The 19112-nt window shown below is 38.4% G+C and overlaps 1 protein-coding gene across 9 annotated transcripts in view; it reads left to right on the top strand.

Moving 5' to 3' along the window:
- The window catches only part of arhgap23a (Rho GTPase activating protein 23a), an 80304-nt gene that overhangs the window by 21029 nt on the left and 40163 nt on the right, over positions 1 to 19112 (top strand). For 3 of the 9 annotated variants that reach the window (XM_028042315.1, XM_028042314.1, XM_028042312.1), the window contains exon 1: positions 18010 to 18896. The exons of 2 other annotated variants lie outside the window; for them this stretch is intronic. In XM_028042315.1, coding sequence (XP_027898116.1) covers positions 18666 to 18896 — 231 coding nt within the window. In that variant the 5' untranslated portion in view covers positions 18010 to 18665. Of the gene's footprint in view, positions 1 to 18008; positions 18897 to 19112 lie in introns of those variants that run through there. 4 more of the 9 variants (XM_028042313.1, XM_028042319.1, XM_028042320.1 and 1 more) reach the window with 4 other exon arrangements.

Genomic DNA, 19112 nt, shown 5'->3' with positions numbered 1-19112 from the left:
GAAGGTTACATTGTGAAACGAAAGCCCCTCTCAGAAACACATTAGAGCTGATCAGATTGCGCCCGTTGATGGTCCTAGCATGCATTAGTGCCTCCTTTGTTCCTGCAGAACCCTGGGAGTGTCTCCGTTTGTGGATTCTACTGAGGAAAATATGAGGATTATGTACAATTCATGGATTCGCTGCGTATAGAAATCTCAGAGCACAAGTTCGGTCTTGCTCAAAAATGCAGACTGTTCGCTGGATTGGCTTTAAGGCAGCCACGCACGGCTGAAATCAGAGTCAAAGTTCAAAGGTTAGGACGCCCCTACGTCCCCCACTTGTCGCACACTTGGCCTCCAGTGAAGCAGCAAAGGAGGCAGGAGGGGATTCTTGTCACCGTGGGCGGCGGGGGCCACAGAGGTTAAACGGGGCTGTTATTTGCCTCATTTGCATTCAGACGATCTGACCCTGTTTGTTGTTTTACTTACATTGATTCGTCTTTAAATCAATGCGATAAATGCACATTTTTAACCGGATTCTGCAGCAGCGCATGCATACACTCTTGTAAATAAAAAGTGGGGATTATTCAGGAATGCAAAAGAGAAAGAGAGGTGGAGTGAGGAGGAAAACAGGAAAATTAAATAAAGAGAATCACGATGAGTCATCAGAAGACAATGAGGCCACAGTGAAGAAATAAAAGGTGAGCACAAACAAGTAGGAAGCATGTTGTCCTGTCAGTCTTTGCTCATTGACTCACTTAAAGATCTTAGAATGAGGGACGGATGTAATAAAAAGTTTTCAAAGAAGTAATGGGAAAACATAATAAAAAATGATTAGCTTTAGATGTCACAACACAGAGACTCAACATGTTGCTTCACTGTGTAACATGACCTCTTGAGTTGCGATTTTTACACGTGAACATGATCTCTGGGAAACGTTTAGCAGTCCGTCTCTAAACGGATACAAGTTATGCACAAAACTGGCCTTCATGACGCCCGCTCTACTCCGCCTTGTAAAAGTATCCACATTTAGCTAAACTAAATCCCAAATTGTTGATATAAACACAAAAATACAAAACATAAAGGCTAAATCTGAGCTAATTCTGTTTATATTACATTTCTGCTGTTACCAATTACAGTTATAATGTTGTTTTAAGACATTTGCTGTGTTTATTTACACACAGTTAGAGCAAGAACATTGAGTGTTTACAGTCCATTTAATATTAAAATGAGTTGTTTCTTAATGAATTATAAATGAAATTTTCAACTAACAATTTTTAGAAAAATCAAGAGGAAAATTGTATTTCAGACACAAGTATTGAAATTCATTGAAAGTCCTTGTTAGCTAGAACAGTATGTTATTTAAAATGACATTTGAACAGATGTACATGGTGCTGGAAATCTAAAGCAAATATCATTAAAGTTATTTACATACTCCACAAGAACAGAGAAATGTGTTTTCTTTCAGGGTCGCAGGAGCAAAATTACATCATTCTGTTTTTTAACCCTAGTTTGGGAGTTCCTGTTCTTGATGTATATTTAACTATTTTATTTCCGGAAAATATGGGTGTGAGGGACCATAAATAACCTCCTGGGAGTTCTGCATTTTATTTCTTATGATGTATGAAATGTCCTCTTTTGAACTTTTCATTGTTATTCTGGCAGCCTAATGTAAAATATTATAAGAAAATGCCCTGTTCTTGTGGAGTTTTTACAAGCCTCCAGTTGCTTTAATTTCCCAAACAGCAGATGCAGACAAATGCATTTTTTTCCAGTAATACCTTGTTGTTGAACTTGTAGCTGGATAGAACACTATCTGAATTCTACACGCTTGAAGGAAGTATTTTTTTATTGTTTATTGCAAGTAATTTTGTTATGGGAACACTCACCAACTTCATTTTCCTAACATTGTGCAGCATTGTTGGTTAGCTAGCCTGTAGTCTGCTGCTTAACACTTCTGGTGGTGTAGCCTACTGACATCTCCCCTGTCCTGTCAGAATAGCATTACATAAACTACAGTAGTGGGTGGGGCTCCTTTACTTTCCAAACAGACAAGTTTTTGTCTTGGAAATAAGATTCGCAGTGACGAGCAACTGGTAGTGTGCTGCTGTTGTGTTAGTTTGGGAGACGCAGCACTGTAGGTGACTGTTTGTTAAATAGAGTAAGGGGCCCTTAGCTTGAGAAACACTGTCCTATAAGGAGGTGAGCTCCTTCAGACTAGCCGGCAACAATTAGCAAACACCTGGTGAGCTTGATATATGAGCGAAACGTTGGTAAAAACACTGTTATAGGATTAATAGAGGAACGATGTGATGAAAACGGAGTTTCAGAAAAAGTGTGAGAGGCCCAATTTTAAGCCATTATATTACAAAGTAACATTTCTTTTGAGTCATATTTGATGTATATAGCTTTTTCTTAACAACTGGAGTTAAAATAGTTATTGTGCTATAAAATGGCACCATCTGCCTGAAAAATTTATAAGTCTTCCCCTTTAAATGCTATCATGGGAATTTTTCTCTCTGTGTGTTTCAAATGTATAGCTTTCTATAAATTGTAATCAGTTTAGTAGAAACTAGTGCAAATCAAAGATGAGTTAAGCTAAATCAACAAACAAGATTGATTAAGAAGCATTAAAAGATTGTTTTAGTTTGAATGTTTGTCCCTGAAAGAACCTCCCTCAGTGCTTACATTTGAAAACTCCAACAAAGAGGAGAATTTTTGCCTTATTAACCATAGAATGTTGTTTGCTTTCTCTGCTAAACTGCCACATCACAAAGGATGCTCTGGGCTTGTTTGCACTGTAAATGGCAGCCGGCCAGCCTCCATCCATCACAACTCCACTCGAGATGTGATGAACTACAAACAGGAGGTCACACGCAGCAAAGTTTCGTCAGAGTCACGGACCCGACACTCTGACCTCCATCCCCGCTTTCACAACAGCAGAGCTGCAGAGTTCACTGTCAACTTCAGGGACAGTACGTCCTTCTGTTTGCAAGCAGCCCCACAGGGATGGAGGAGGTTGTTTTGACAGGGAGGCGAAACCACGGGACAGAGATTATCGGGGAGGCTAATGAGGAGCCGAGGATGCTGGGAGGAGATGGAGAGCTGCGGTTTTTCCTGATGCCTGCTGTTCCAGAACAACGCGGCCTCTGGTTACATGCTTGCTCAGATTTTCTCAAAGGATAACGCTGGTCATGTGTTTAATGTGGTATGACCTGATGTTCAAAAATGTTGCTCCTATTTTTATTTTTTTTATTGTGCAGACCTTTTAGTGTGAGTTGTTTGATGCTGCCCACTTTCATGCCTTTTAAGCTTTAGTTGAATGAAAGAAGTTCAAATGATTTCACCCTTAACTTTGCACTTTCATGTTCAAAGCATCAATCCTAGAGCTGGACCAGCAGTTTCTGAAGCAATTCAAAGAAAAACCAAAGGATCCTAGATTTTTTTTTTCCTTTCTATTTGTGATTTCTCATGGTGGAAAAATAGCATACTCTGTTTTAGTTTTGGTGTTTTAGTAAAGGTGATCCAAGATCTTAAAATATTTTAATCCAACTTGAAATTTATGGTTGACTCTGATGTCAGTCCCTTTATTTAGTTTTTGGTATGAAGTGTTTGTGCTCATGCACTACAAAAACACAAAATCTTACCGAGTGTTTTTGGTCAAGTTTCTAGTGCAAATATCTTAGCACATTTGAAATAAGATAAAACAAATTTGCGAGTAACTTTTCAGCAGGATATCAAAATTTGTTTTATGTCAATAATTCTTTAATATTGATAAAAAATTACATATTGCATATTATTTCACTCATAATATGAGAAAACTGTGTCCTTATGAGTGAAATAATCTGCCATTGGAGCCAGTACTTATTTTAACATCAATATTAAGGAATTATTTAATTAAAACACGCTTCTATATCTTGCTGAAAAGTTACTTGTATGATATTTTTGTCTTATTCCAAGTGTACTAAGATGTGTGAACTAAAAATTCGATCAAAAATACTTTTGCAGTGTTTGCTTTTTTAAAATTTCTCCAGTTTTCTTTGGCCTTATCTCTACAGCAGTCTTCACTCACATGTAACTTTGCAAAAACTGAGTCCTGCTTATGCTGTCATATCATGAACTTTAAGATCAGTCTTGGAGATGGAGCTGCTTCTAACTGTGAGGTTATACCTCTCTAAAGCAATTGCTGTTCTTTCCTTTTTGTCGTTGTGTTTACACACCAGGTTGTATCCAGAACAGAAAACTGTTAATCAGTCAATAATCAGCTTCGATTAGCAGCATCTGTGATTCTCTCCAACCAAACTTTGTGGGAAGCTGGACTTAGTTTCTTTCCACACACATCCATACCATTTTGGCTTTGTTTCTGTTTAATAAATAGTGACAGTCTGGAATGAAAGTGTGTTTTCATACACTTGACTTTAGATTTAAACATTGCTAGAACCTGGTAGAAACCAGATCATTTTTATCATGTCGTGTCTCGAGGATAAGAGAACTTGGACACGACGGTGAATTAAATGCACCGTATTCACTGCAAAAGGACAGAATCTTACCATGTATTTTTGGTCTAGTTTCTTGTGCATATATCTTAGTATAGTAGAAATAAGACAAAACTAACTTACAAGTAACTTTTCAGCAAGATGCAGAAGCTTGATTTGGTCAATAAATCTTTAATATAGATGAAAAAGTACTTATTGGAAAACAATCTGCCAATGGAACAAGCACTTTTTCATCAATATTTAGAAATTATTTACTTAAAACACACTCCTATATCTTGCTGAAAAGTTACTACTTGGCAAGATTTTGTGTTGTTTCTATAAACTCATGTCAATTTGAAACTTGCAGCATCATGTTTCGGTTTGTGTCAGAATAAATCTTTAAACATTTCTCAACTCTAAGCGGTTCTGCAGTAGTTAATGAGTCTTAATTGCTCATTCTGTGGGTTTTTTTTGGATCTGCTTGGATTGAAAACAAACCCTCACAAATAGCAGCAGAGCGAGGAGCGCCGCACACTTTCAAATGCGGTAGCTCTACACACTGACAGAGTCGTGTTCTCGCTTATATCTGTGGCTGCTTCTTCCTCCTCATTGCAGCTTTATCTGCATCGCTGCGCTGTTTAAGAGGGAAGTTTTTCTTTTTTTATGGCAGCTGACTTCTTCAAAGCTTCAGATTTTCCCTTTATCCCCGCTCCTGTCTTTGAGTGATTGCTTTCTGCTCAGACCCCCTCTTTATTACCTTCTTTGGTCATCTGCTTAAGGATACTCTCCTGTTGTTGCTTTCATTTTTCCAGTTTCGCCGGAACGTTATGTCCGAGCGCGCTGTTTCCCCCTGAGCTGTCACCCTGGTTTTATTTGTGCCATAAAAGGTTTTTCTCCGTGTGATTCCTCTACCTCACTTCCTCCATTGATAGGCTGCAAAAACCTAAAAGTACAGTATGTTTCTGCTGCTTGTGCACTCCCTCTGAGCAATGCCAGCTTGGCTTTTATCTCCAAAACAGAGTGGAACCATATGTGAGGGTGGGCCTCTTGTGTCGCAACCCTTTATCTGTCATTAAAACAGAGAGACCCCTCTCCGTTTGAGAATGAGGGTCTGATCTTGTGAAAGGTCAGCTTGTATCCAGTGTTGCCCAATTGTGCTGATTTTGAACACGTTTGGCTTGAAAAACAGCTTTGGGTGTGTTAAAACATTTGGCGGGTTTTTAGAGAAGTTTCAGAGGAAAATAATTTCAAAATAGTTGTCATGTTGTCAACAGATTCCATTGATTTTGAAATAAATTAATAAGATAAGCGCAAGAACAGGGTATTTTATTAAGTTTTGTGCTTTTCTGCCACATAATGACATCATCAATTATTAGTCATTGGTTAATAAAGTGTCCCAAGGTGACATCATGATTTTTGCTGCCACAAAACATTCAATAGTTGCTTTTCCATTGACTAAATAATTTTGCATATTGTCTTATATATAAATTTGTTTAATGGAAATCTTCAATTTTGGAAAAAACTCGATGGAAACACTTTTTCTTCATCACACGAGTCATGTCATCAACAACCGTACGTTACTGCTGGAAGAAACAACAAAAAACATGACAGGAAGTAGTAGGACATGTGTGTCAAACTCAAGGCCTGGGGGCCAAATCTAGCACGCCTGAGCTTCTTTTGTGGCCTGAGTCCCTCCAGTTTTTCTCAAATCCACAAAATTCACATAAAATCAAAAAAATTTCTCAGATTTTTACTGCTGATTTTTCTCAAAATTGGCCCAAATCATTGGATTTAAGTGTCTGCTGCCTCAGCCTCGCCTGATGACACATTATACTTCATGACTGCTATGGCGATTAATAAAAAGTCACTTTTAACATCATACATTAGCACAAATATTATAAACATTTTTCACAAATATTTCTAAAAACATCTGTCATTTGGATTTTTAAAAAACGGCAAAAACATCAAACCTGACTGATCAGTGTGAAAAGATGTTCAATATTATTTAATTTTAAGAAATTAAAGAAATTCTTAAAAAGAAATTTTTTAAGAATCTTAAAATAAATTTTAAGATGGCGCAGCACGTTCTTTAATGACTTATTGCTTGATTTTAATTGCATTTATTATTTAACGGAAACACTACTCCTACAGAATTGTGTGTTGTTTTTTTTTTTACTTTATCAGAATAGCAACAAAGTTTTGCCACATTGTAAAGCTGGCGTGTTCAGAGTCAAGTCCTTTGCAGTTTGAGTGCCAAGCAAAAATGTTGTCCTGTATTGTAGTCATCTGTATATATGACTATATATGATGCTATCAATATGAATTTTATTAGAGGTTGAGATTTGGCTGCGTTTTTTTTATTGTTTGGAGTTGGACGAGCTTTACGTTGTTTCAGATCTTGCAACCCTGCTTGTACCTGCAGGGTGAACGAACTGAAACGCTAATACAAGGCATCAGAGGCTAAACATCTTCATCACAAGCTGGGCATTTGGATCTTATCGTCCCTTTAAGCACACATGGAGGAGGGCGGGATCAGGCAGAAAAACCAAGGACACCAGCATCCGCCGTCCTCTGGAGACCAGTCTGAGCTGGGTGTCACTGACTGTAGTGTGTCAACAGGAAGGAGCAGATAATAAGATCCTCCTGTATTCAAAATATGCCGTGATATCAGCCTCGCTTTGGGCTGGAGAGAATTTAGATTACAGTAAAAAAAAAACAACTGGAAAGTTCATCCTGAAATGAAGGAAGAGCTGAGACAGATGTGTCTCAATAAATGAGAATATCACCAGAAATGTAATTTATTTTAGTAGATTAAAAAGTTAAACTTGCATATTTTTGTATATATTTGTTTTGTTAAATAACTCTTCAACAATTGCTTATCCTTTATTGTGATAACTTTCTTATCATATTTGATTTATTGTTATCTAAATGAAGTCCAAAACTGTCCGGATCGTTGGGATTGTTAATTTCGCTATTTTCTCCAACTGTTTGTTCAATGAGATTATCAATAAATTGTAATATATTACTAAATGCAGTTCAGCTTAGTGATACAAATAACATTTCTTTATGTGTTGTAACAAGCATATTACAAATAGGAATAATTTCCAAGAGCAATATTTGTGTTTATGAGGCTTTGAAAACATTTACTTAAAAAAGAAGTAAATGGTCATGTTGTCACAATTTATTGTAATAACACTAAGTCTGTATTGTTACCCTGACCGACCAAATAAGAACATTACATTTTTATTATTATTATTATGAAAAATAGATAAATGAATAGAAATAAATAAATAAAAAGCATAGAAGTAAAGTGTGAATTTATCTTAAAATAAGCTTCCAGAGTCTGGAGAAAAATTAGAAAGGTCCTAACACCAACCAGTGTAAAATTATTGCTATTATTATTTTTATATTTTTTTATTTTCTTGGCATTTTTTCCAACAATTATTGTGCGTCTTTTAAAATTCTGGTAATTTTTGGATTTTTTTTGAGCATCAAAGGATACATTTGCTTAATTTTGCACCCGGGATATTTTAAAATCTCTTTTGGTCTTCCTAATTGTGTGAGATTTACTAGAAGACTCTTTACCCAACATAATCCACTGAATTCATCCCATGAGGCTCGGATGTAGCAGCCGCCAACAGCTCCCTAAATGGTTCCTCTGCACACATCTTCCACTTTGAGGATTTGTGGACTGTACAATCCTGCACCAACAGAGCAAAGGGGGACTTCCTCAGTGTTGGGTGAGCAGTGGTGCATGGCAGGAATGTAAAAACCAGATGACCTCAAATGGAAACTCCAGGGCAGATGGAGGCGGTGAGCAGACCATCTCTCCAGTTTGACTGTAATAAACACTCGAGCTCTGCCGATTTTTTTTTCTTTTTGTTCTTTCTATATTTTTAAACCTCTAGGCTCTCTTGAGTTTCCCGATCCGGCTTGGCTTCGGCTCCGCCGTGCCCCAGATGCTGCACCGCCGCCTGCTTTTGGGGCCGATTTGTAAGCTCAATGCGGCCCAGAATGAAGGATGACGTCACCTCTAGGTCCCTAAAGTTATAATTTTCATGCTAATTACACAGAAGCAGAGCTGAGCTAAATATAAACATGTGGGCCTGTGTAGAGGGGGGTGAGGTGGCGTTTTTCCCCAGGCAAAGGGGGTGGAGAGAGGGAAAGAGGGTCTAACGGCTGTGTTGCCAGATTGGGCAAGTTTCTGCCCAGTTGGACTGCTTTTGAAAATATTTGGCTAAAAAAAAAAGCAGCTTTGAGCAGGCTGTTAAAATTTAGGCTGCTTTTCACAACATTTTGCGAACTTTTGGAAATGATTCAGAAGAAAATTATTTCAAAATAGTGCGGCAGGAAAGCACAAAATGTTGTTCTTGGGCTGGAAACTGTAAGTCAGATCTGGCAACCCTGTGAAACGGCCTGCTGGAGCCCGGTGGTTCTCTAAAGAAAGAGAAGGAAACGAGAAAAAGAAGAGGGGTGGGGTCTCCTAATGCAGCGGAGCTCAGACGTGACGCTCTGATTGCTCCCAGCGGTTGTGGTCAGCACAGAGGAGGAGGTACAGTGCAGGGAGAGCAGCGCTAGCTCTCTGCCAGATGTCATCATCGGTCCTGATGTTGTTCAGATGGCGTGCACGCATCCCGACACAGATGCATCTGCTCTGCAGAGCCTTCCAGCTGGCTCTTCCTCTCAGGACTCTGCCGCGGCCTCCTGATGGAGGCAGCATGGTTCACCTGGAAAGCATCAACAGCTTTTTATTTTGCAGTTTTGGCTGGAACTTGGGATGAAAGTTATCGATTTAATGAGTAAACCTAAAGTTGGTTGATCTTATCCATCGACTAGTGATTAATTGGTAATCGTCATTTTCTTAAAAATTTGAGTTTTGTCAGGGTTGACCATATGTTCATAACATAAAGTGTTAAATTTTTCAAAATATGCTGAATTTAAAGAGATGCAAACCAATATATTTAAACAATTCCTAGAAGTAGCTGTGTTAAGGTGAAACTTAAGGAGCTTTTCAAGTGTTGATATTTTAGAACAGAAGTTCATCTTGCATCCCGTTTCTTTTTCTTGCATGGCCGCCATCTTTGTTTCTGTATCAAAAGACTCAGATTAAGGATGACTAGCAGTTCCCTCTGCTGGATGGTGACCAAACTACAACACTTAAAGACAGCCTAAGAAACAGCAAGCCAATGCTTAACCGACAGGATTTTAACTTGACTCCTACCTTTTAGGTCAATTTCTACATTCTTGGAGGATCTGTGATGGGTACTATACGAATAACTTTTACTTACTTATTTAGGCGGCCACCATTTTTGTTTCTGTATCAAATGATTCTGCTCAAAGATTACCAGTGGCACCCTCTGCTGGATGGCAGCTGTTCCAGAGTCAATTGATTCTGGAAATAATTTTAATTTAACAAGCCATTTATGGATAATTAATCATAAGTTGATTGATTGTTTGCCTCCTTAGCTGTAACAGATTTGTTTTGATTCGTTCTTGAGCATGAAAAGAAAAAGAAAACATTCTGAATTCAGATTTTCAGATTAAAGCTGTGATAATCAGACTCCCTAAACGCGACTTCCAACTCTTGATTTTTACACTTGTGGAAAATCATCTGTGAAATGGGAGTCAGACTTGTAATTCTTTCCAAATATGCAAACATTCAAGCAGTCTGGGTTCCCATGAAAGCTGTGTTGCTTTTTGGAGTGAATTTGCTGCTTTAGTTGCCATCCATCCATTTTCTAACACCCTTGTCCCTAGTGGTGTCAGGAGGGGTACTGGTGTCTATCTCCAGCTAACGTTCTGGGTGAGAGGCGGGGTACACCCTGGACAGGTCGCCAGTCTGTCCAGGGCAACACAGAGACAGACAGGACAAACAACCATGCACACACACCTAGGGAGAATTTAGAGAGACCAATTAACCTGACAGGAGGAAGCCAGAGTACCCGGAGAGAACCCACGCATGCACAGGGAGAACATGCAAAATCTGTGCAGAAACCCAGGAATCGAACCCAGAAACTTCTTGCTGCAAGGCAAAAGTGCTACCAACTGCACCACTGTGCAGTTGGTAGCACTTTAGTTGTAGCACTTTAGTTGCCTTTTTCTGTAATTATCTTGAATAAGTCGGAGAGCAGATGCATGGGAGCTTTGCAAAAGGTTTTTATTGACTTGATCTCTGGCTGCCTCAGTGCAGACCTGAACATAAAGAATGTGCTCGAGGAGAGGAGCCACTCCCTGCTAATCATGTTAAAGTGGAACACCATCTCTCCACTTAGTGGACTGGATTACATGATGTGAGCTCTCTGTGCCAGTATATGTCTGTCTTGCAGATCGAAACTCACTGTGAAATGTTATATTTTCTCATTTGATTTGATAGAAAAGTACTTCAAATTATTTTTTTCTTTGTCTCTATTTGTATTATTTGCACCAAAGTTACAGGAAAAAGCAACAGCAAATGTGTACCATATTGTTAAAACGTGGGAAAAAAGTAGCGTATAGTCTGAAAATACGGTAATTATAGTATAGCGCTTTTATAATGTGTGGACCAATTTGTCAACTTCAAGCTTCAATGTATTTTACTATGAGTTCATGTGACAAACCATCATTTTAAAGCAAAAGTCATGGATTTAAAACTATTTACACATCCTGCTTTCCTCTGATACATCTAAATAAAATCCAGTGCAAGCAAACTGAACTGACCCCACAGCTCAAGTGTGAAAACTTTAATTTTACAATGAACAGATCTGGTCTTTATGGAAAAAAAGAAAAGTGTTAAAAGAAATTCTAACAAATTGCTATATGTAGAGGAAACACCACAGTAAAACATGGTAGTGGCAGCATCATGCTGTCACCAGGCTAGCTGGGAGTTAAGTGGAAGATGGATGAAGCTAAACACACGACAAAAAAACATTCAGCCAAAGCTACAGTGGAATGGTTTAAAACATACTTGTCTGTTAGATTGGCCTAGTCAAAGTTCAGACCTAAATCCAAATGAAATATATGGAAAGCACTAGAAACTATGCTTTCCATATAGTGTAGCTGAACTTGAGCTATTATGCAAACTAAATTGACACACAAAAAAAACTATTTTACCTTTTTCTTTCACTTCACGATAATAAAGCATTTTGTGTTAGTTTGTTACAAAGAGGTCTGAAGAAAAGTTTATAGTTTATATTTATGATGACTGTTTTCTATCTTTGGTCACAAGTCTGTCCAAATGTACCCTCTTTATCGTCCTTTATCTGTTAAGGCCCACTCTGTCCAGTAAATATTCCCGTTCTTGTGGTCCAAACTTCAGCCAACATTCCCGCCTCCTTGTTTTCTCCTTCCCACTTTCTATCTGGCATTTTCTGGTTTTTCACACACTGACTTGTGTATCCGATGTTCCCTTGTGTCATGAGTTCATTTTTATTTGCTACCCATGTAACAAAAAGCTTATTTGTTCATTGTTTTCTGGAGCGGAATGACAAAGGGCTTCCCTCTTATCGAACACAGTGCAGATTAATTTTGGATATTTGAGAATTTTAAGATTGTCAAATTACACAACTTATTCCTGGTTTGCATGTACCGGCCTTTCTCCCATCCTCCTTTCATGGCCGCTAAAGCCCCCAGCAGGTGTGACCTCTCCGACCTCCAGCTGCTGCTTTCCATTCAATTTTAGTTCTGACTTTAAAAAAACCTCCAAAAGGTCACCGATGATCATCATGTTGCACTATTTCATCTTACACTTTCACTTTTCTGTTTACTGTTGCTGTGAAAATGCGTGTTGCCGTGCTCAGGCTCGGTGACACATTGGGTTGTGGCTGCCCTCTAGTGGTACATCCCTGTAACTTCACCCTATGCCTGTAGGTTCTGAGTCAATGAGATTTACTGGAGATTAAAGTTAAAATTAACTCGCTTCAAACTGCCACGCCCCGTTTTTAACTGGTAAATTGCATTTGTAGAATCCACTTCAAAATGACCGTCTAGACCAAGACATCGACTCTTATCACCACGCAGAGATTTACTCAAGTTTTGGAGCTTAGATCAACATTACGGCTGCAGCTAATTATTTTACTTACTGATTATTCTAACAATTAATCAGTTAAAAATTGGCACATTCTGCTGATTCTTCTAATATTGGAAATACATTAAAATAATTAAAACTTTTTAAAATAAGAAAATAAACATTTTACTGTCTAAAATGCAGTAACATCATTCCATTAGTGAATTCTTGATCATTTGTATGAAAGGATGCATCTGCAGCTAAAAAAAAATTACTTCTAACACCAAAATATGAAAAGTTTAACCGTTTCTGCTTGACTTAACATCAGTGCAGTCTGATCTTTTGATTGATTTTTAGATGACCAATTAATAATTAGATAGCAAAAGGTGCTTAATAGTAAATGGTTTACAGAGTTTTAAGCTAAAATTGCCACTTGAGGAATTCTGGATGGTGCATATTTACAGTCAAAGGGTTTTGTTTTATCTTAAATGCAAACTGTAAATATTTTTTGTACAGTTTTTACCTAATAGCTGCTCTGAGAGCTTTGTTGTTTCAGAAAATGCCACTTTTAGAGTTTGTATACTTCAGTTGTTGATTAATCAGTCACTAAATTAGTTGACAATTTATCCGATTTTTGGTTTCAGCCATACGCTGCAGTGCTTGAGTTTTGTCTTTCTCTTATTTGGGAGCGTTTCTTTCAGGATCTAACGGGATCATTAAACTTTATTTGAGGTTTTAAAAGGTTTAAAGACATTTGAAAGTTGAACTTCCTGGAGTGATTTCTCCACAAAGACAATCCTTTATTTTTGTCTGCGCCGTTTGGTTTTCCATTGTAAGCAGAAAACCCAGACTGTCCCCTGGTGACCCTTTCTTGAAGTTTTGCAGCCTGTGTTTAGAGAAAACACCCCATCGTTGTGTCTGCACTTTAGTTTGCTCATGACAGCAGACTGAAACTCTTCACTCTTCTCTTTGCTGTGTATTTTCCCGTGAAAGCTCATTTTTTACAGCTGTGTGGGCGATTTAGGAAAAATACTTTTTGTCTGGCAAGGAAGTGACTCAGAAAGTTTTCCGTGTTTTAATCTGTAGGCCAACGATCTAAAGAGGACCAAACATATCAGCTTCCCAATCTATCTGCTTCACCAGCAGCAATGCTTGACTTTATCCTGCTTCAACTATCTCCTCACTTTTCTCTCATATGCTTGTTGACAAATCCGGTCTGGAGCCACAGGATATTATTTCCTTGAGATTAGTAACACATGTTGGCTTTTGATTTCTTAACTTAAAGATCTTTGTCAAAACCAAGTTGCAGTGTGTCAGATAGATTGAAGACAGATAAGAAAAACTTATCTGAGGGTAGAGGGTCATGCAGTAGACAACATGCTTTAGCATGTTTCAGACCAACAATATGTCCATTCATTGGTTTCTGTCTATCCATCCATCTCAATTTACTACATTTAGGCCTGTTTAGTTTTTGCTATGGGCTAGCTAGAACTATTTTTTGTTGCATACCTTTTGAGGGCAGATGAGAAAAACTTTCTATGATGTTTAGTTGCTGCTAACGGCTAGCTAGCTTTATTTTTTGGTGCTTACCTTTCAAGGACAGATAGGAAAAGCTTGCTAACATATTTAGTTGTTGCTAGCGGCTAGCTAGCTTTATTTTAGTAATTTTATGAGAACTCCAACACAAAAATAATCCGGTTTTTTCTCATTAACAACTTTTTTTTCATAATTTTAAGACATTGTTTTTGTATAATTGCGTCTTTTATCTGCTAACATTGTGACTATATTTTTCTGATTAAATAACATTTTTGTAGCTTTCTCTGTCGAATAACTCACAGAAGGAATGATTTAAATAAAATCCACTTTTTGAAAATATTTCAATTTCTTTTTTAGGGAAAAATCTGAGATTTTATGTTTCAGCCATATTGCCCTGTCCTGCCCATTGTGATCCCACTTCTGCTCTTGGTTCCTATCCTTGTTTCTCACATTTCTCTCCTTGAAAGAAAAGAATCCTGCCTGGATGGCGACCCAGCAGGGCGGTTCCTCTGGTCTGAACCGCAGAAAGAGAAGAGAACCCCCCCTAGCTTCTGAATTTAAGAGGAGCCATAATTACACAGCTCTGAGTATTTATACCCAGCTGTGACTCAGTGAGACATGTGGGCTGGTTGTGTGAATATGCGTACACTGGGGTTTTTTGCATATTAGTTTGGGTGTTAGAGAAAACACCCAAACTAATATGAAGTACTTCAAAAACACCAGAAAATCTGTGTTAACTTAAATGTCCATTAAGGTGGAATTTTTTAACCTTTAAATACAGAAATAAATCAATCTCTCTTGACTATATGACATATATATATTTGATCATTTGCTAATTAATGCCATTTCCATGAAGTGGTTTTGGGAGAAAAAAATGTTTTTTTGTTTTGCCACAATAAATACTTTTGAATTAATTTACTAAAGAGACTACTGCAGGTCTATATGCACGGAGTTTGCTGGTTCTCCTTGTGTATGCATGAGTTCTCTCAGGGTACTCCAGTATCTTCCCTCAGTCCAAAAACATGACTGTTAGGTTAACTGTTCTCTCTAAATTGACCTTAAGTATTTGTGAATGTGTACATGGATAAATAATCTTGTAAAGTATACAGTATCATGCTATTATTGAATTAGAAAAAGAAGTTACTACTTTCATGCTTGTTTAACCATTGCTAACGATTAGCTAACATTGTTTTTTGGTGCATGTCATTTGATATTGATGTTTTAACCTGATTTTTGGAAAGAAATTGCACACAACTTAATCTTCTTAAAAGTACAAGAGGAGAAAACTAGTGGGACTTGGTCATTTTTGTGGTAAGAAGCCAGGTTAGCTCATACAAGCTTTACAAGCCAAGAGCAACATGTGACTCAACGTTTCAAGATATTAAGCTACATGTCCTCTGATATTAAGTCAGTAAGTGTTGTTAATGTAGCACTTTGCACTGATGAAATCGTAAAATGCGTGAAAATTAAAACTTGATAAAAATAGAAAAGTAATTTCCAAATATTTTAAAGAAAATTGTGTTTTAATAAAAAAGCTTCAGGACTCTGAAGACAGTATAACAACTAAAGTAGGAGTCCAGGAAGGAGTTTTCGATCTGGTTCGTAATCTTTGGACTTCAAGTAGATTTTGGCTTCTGTAGTTTAACGCTGTAGTTTAACATTTCAGTAATACAGTAAAAAGCTTGAACATCCTGGAAAGTTAACATCCGGATTGTAAAATGACCAGCTAACCAGAGCAACCACTGAAACAGGAGTGACGTCAAGTTTTACTGGAGAGTTTCGGACCAGCTGAAGGTGTTCAAGTCTTTTTGGATACGTGTGAAAAAGGGCATTACAAAAGTCTAGATGACAGACAAACCATAAATAGGAATCTCAAGTTCCTGTTTTCCTGTCTCTCACATGACCAGATTGAGTTATTTTGAGTAACCCTGAATAGATACTGATTGGTTAATTTGTCAAAAACAACACCCAAATTCTTTAAGTTTGACTTAACAGCAGAACTCAAATGACTAATATCTAAACATATTTGAGGAACTATCCTCAACAGGTGACTGATCACTCTATCTTCTTAGAGTATATTTCAGTTTTTAAATATTTTTAAACTGCTTTATGTACCCCAATAGTTAAGAGAGTTAAAAAAACACCAAATTCTTGAAGAAATCTTATGCAGCTGAATGACATTTGCATATTAGTGGTAGGAGGTATAATGAAATGAATGAATGATCTAGTGGGCCCAACTAGGAACCGTAGTTTTTCCAGTAGGTCCTGACTTGTTGTGATTTATGCAGACACTTTAGCTTCTGTTTCAAGCAGTTTCAGAAATCCCTACCAAACTTCTGCTTTTACTGTACACAGGTATGTTCTACTATTAAAAAGCATTTTTATTAGCCTCATATAATATTATATGAAAGCAAAACAAATGTCAATCTGCTGTCGGAAGCATATGTAGCAATATATTATTTTACATGTCACTCTCATAAGCATCAGTGCAGAAATAATACACCTCGTTCCCTCATTTTTTAAACTAGGTTTTAGTGGGGGTTTATGTGAAAACAAACACAAATTTGAAAACTGTAATATTCAATGTTCTGGAAATAAAATCTGCTGTAACCAATTATTCAGAAGTCGTGCAAGAGTCCATTTTGGTATAAAATTTGTGTTTATATTGTCCAGTATCACCATCAAGCATTGTCGTCTCTGCTTGGGAGGCTTTAACATTGAGCTTAAATAACAACAAACTCCTTACAGTAAGCTGTAAACCGATGCCTTACATTTCACAGATGTTTGGATACCTGTTATTCCTCAGCGATCAGATTACTGCTCTTTAACTTTTCACCCCATCACAGAGCGCAAGCAGTCTGAACCTGCTGTGTTTTCCCTTTTTGACGCCGTGCAACATACCTAGAGGGTACAGTCAGTGTGGATGACGGACCACTGCAGGCAAGTTGGTACTTGTCCCTCTGTGTGGCAGGTGAAACCTGCCTAACCCCGCTGTTAGCGGACGTGACAAGCGCTAGGAGGCGGGGGTATCTGCAGCGACTTGGGCACCTGTAGGCGGCTCTCGCGCCTGTCCAGGAATCCTGGCAGTTTGCTGAGAACTCCATGTTTGCGTTTTTCCTGACAGATTTAGTGCAGCAATGACCAATATAGAAAAGTACATATCAATGTTTTTCTCACGTTTTTCCTTTATTCAGTCTGATAGAATTGCTAAAATTGTACAAAGATTTGTTCAACAATTTGTTAAATTGTTGCGACTTGGGCACCAATTTAACAAATTGTTCAACAATTTGTTAAATTGTTGAACATTTCAGTCGTTTCAGTCTTCATTCCAAATGTCACTTATGGCGAGACATTTTTTTCATGTTATAAGTGAAATAAGTTACTAATGGAAGTAGGACTTTTTCACCAATATTTTAGGAATTATTGACTTAAAACAAATTCCTGTATCTTGCTGAAAAGTTACCTTTAAGTTAGTTTAGTCACATTTCAAGTGTGATACGATATTTCCACTAGAAACTAGACCAAAATTACTTGGCAAGATTTAGGTTTTTTGCCATGCAAACTGTTTTACAACATATTATTAATCTTTTATGTAAACATTTGACTTTGAAGAAAGTAATTAGCAATATTTCTTTCATTGTGGCAGTTGGATAATGGAAATAATTTGAGTAAACTTGCTACACGCTCTGCCGTTTTATTGGACGTAAACATCTGGTTTCAGGTTGAGGTGCCAGTATTTTTAAAACAGGAATGTGAGCGAGTGGGTCATGTTGACATGCAGTATTCTCAGCAGCTTTTGTTGCTCCCTCTGTATCCATGTTCGGCGCTATCCTCCCTCCTCTTTATTTTCTGCTCTTAATCTAAAGAAGACAAACGCAGGGGCAAATGTTTTCATTTCTCTTCGTGCTGGAAACTGGCTTCTTTCTCTTTTTTTCCCCCCTGTCTGCCTCTCCTCTGAGTGGAGAGGAGGCGGAGGAGGCAGTGCCGGCTTTTGTGAAATTTAGCGTCGGGATCACAGTTTTGTCACTGCGCACACAACGCAGCACCGGCATGGACGGATCCACCACGGAGATATCATCTTTTTCAGTTTCAGTCTTCATTCCAAATGTCTGATGCTTTTTTGGAAAGTTTCGCCGTTGTTTGTCTGCAGATGACTGTCAGACCGGTTTGGATACAGTCAAGGAAACAAACACCAGGAAAGAAGTAAGAGAAAGCAAAAGAGAAGAGAAAAAGGTTTGGCTGGTTGATTCTCGTTACAATAAGTAAACAGGAGATTGTGATTGACATGAGGTTGAGATGAAGTGATTTGTTTGGAAGTGGAGATACAGAGGGAGGTTAGCGGAGAGAGAGAGAGAGGGCAGTGGGAGGGAGGACAGACGCAGGGTCCAGCCCTCTGGGACAGCAGTTTGCAGAACATCACCGGACACCAACGTGAGAAGGATGCCGCCAGTTGTTCTCTGAAACCAGATCTGCCTCTGATGCCACACACACACATTCCTCCATCTGCTGCCCAGAACCGCTGCCTTCTGATGATCCAACAGATCTGATGTGGAAAATGCAGGATTAAACTTCCTGAGGCAATGGATTGGAGTCCAGACTGTTTGAGTGAATGACTGGAAGAGGAAACTTTCACCCGAAATCCATTTCTGCGTCTGGACTCTGTCCACGACTCGGTGCTGATAGCCAAGCGGTCCATGGTGGTGGTGAGCGATGTGGGTCTGACTGAACTCGGTGCACAGATGCCTGCCGCTATGCTCCCGTGCTCCTCGCCAGCCGGGTCGGACTGGAGCTTTCAGAACCCGGTTGGGGTGGACTGCAGCTCGCCGGAGCCGCGCTGCATTTGGGTGGCCGTTCTCCACGGAGCGACGAGTCCAACGCTGCGCGCCGAACCGGCTTCGCCCGGCCAAAACTCACATCAGCTCAGGGTGAGGAGAGGTCAGCCACAGACTGAGACTGGTGTTTGGGTTTCTGTTCCATATTTATTTATTTGTTTACTAAACAAATAAATCATTAGCTCCAATAGAACTACAACTATTCTTACTGGGTTACAAGAATAGTTGTAGGTAGATTTAAAGCTTTCACATAAAAGCTTTCAATTTACCTTCAGCAATACAAAAGCAGAGAGATATTTACACAACCTA

Source organism: Xiphophorus couchianus, chromosome 16 (genome assembly GCF_001444195.1).
Source record: "Xiphophorus couchianus chromosome 16, X_couchianus-1.0, whole genome shotgun sequence".
Taxonomy (NCBI): domain Eukaryota; kingdom Metazoa; phylum Chordata; class Actinopteri; order Cyprinodontiformes; family Poeciliidae; genus Xiphophorus; species Xiphophorus couchianus.
The sequence above is the reverse complement of the archived record's forward strand: the minus strand, read 5'-3'. Positions and strand labels throughout refer to the sequence as shown.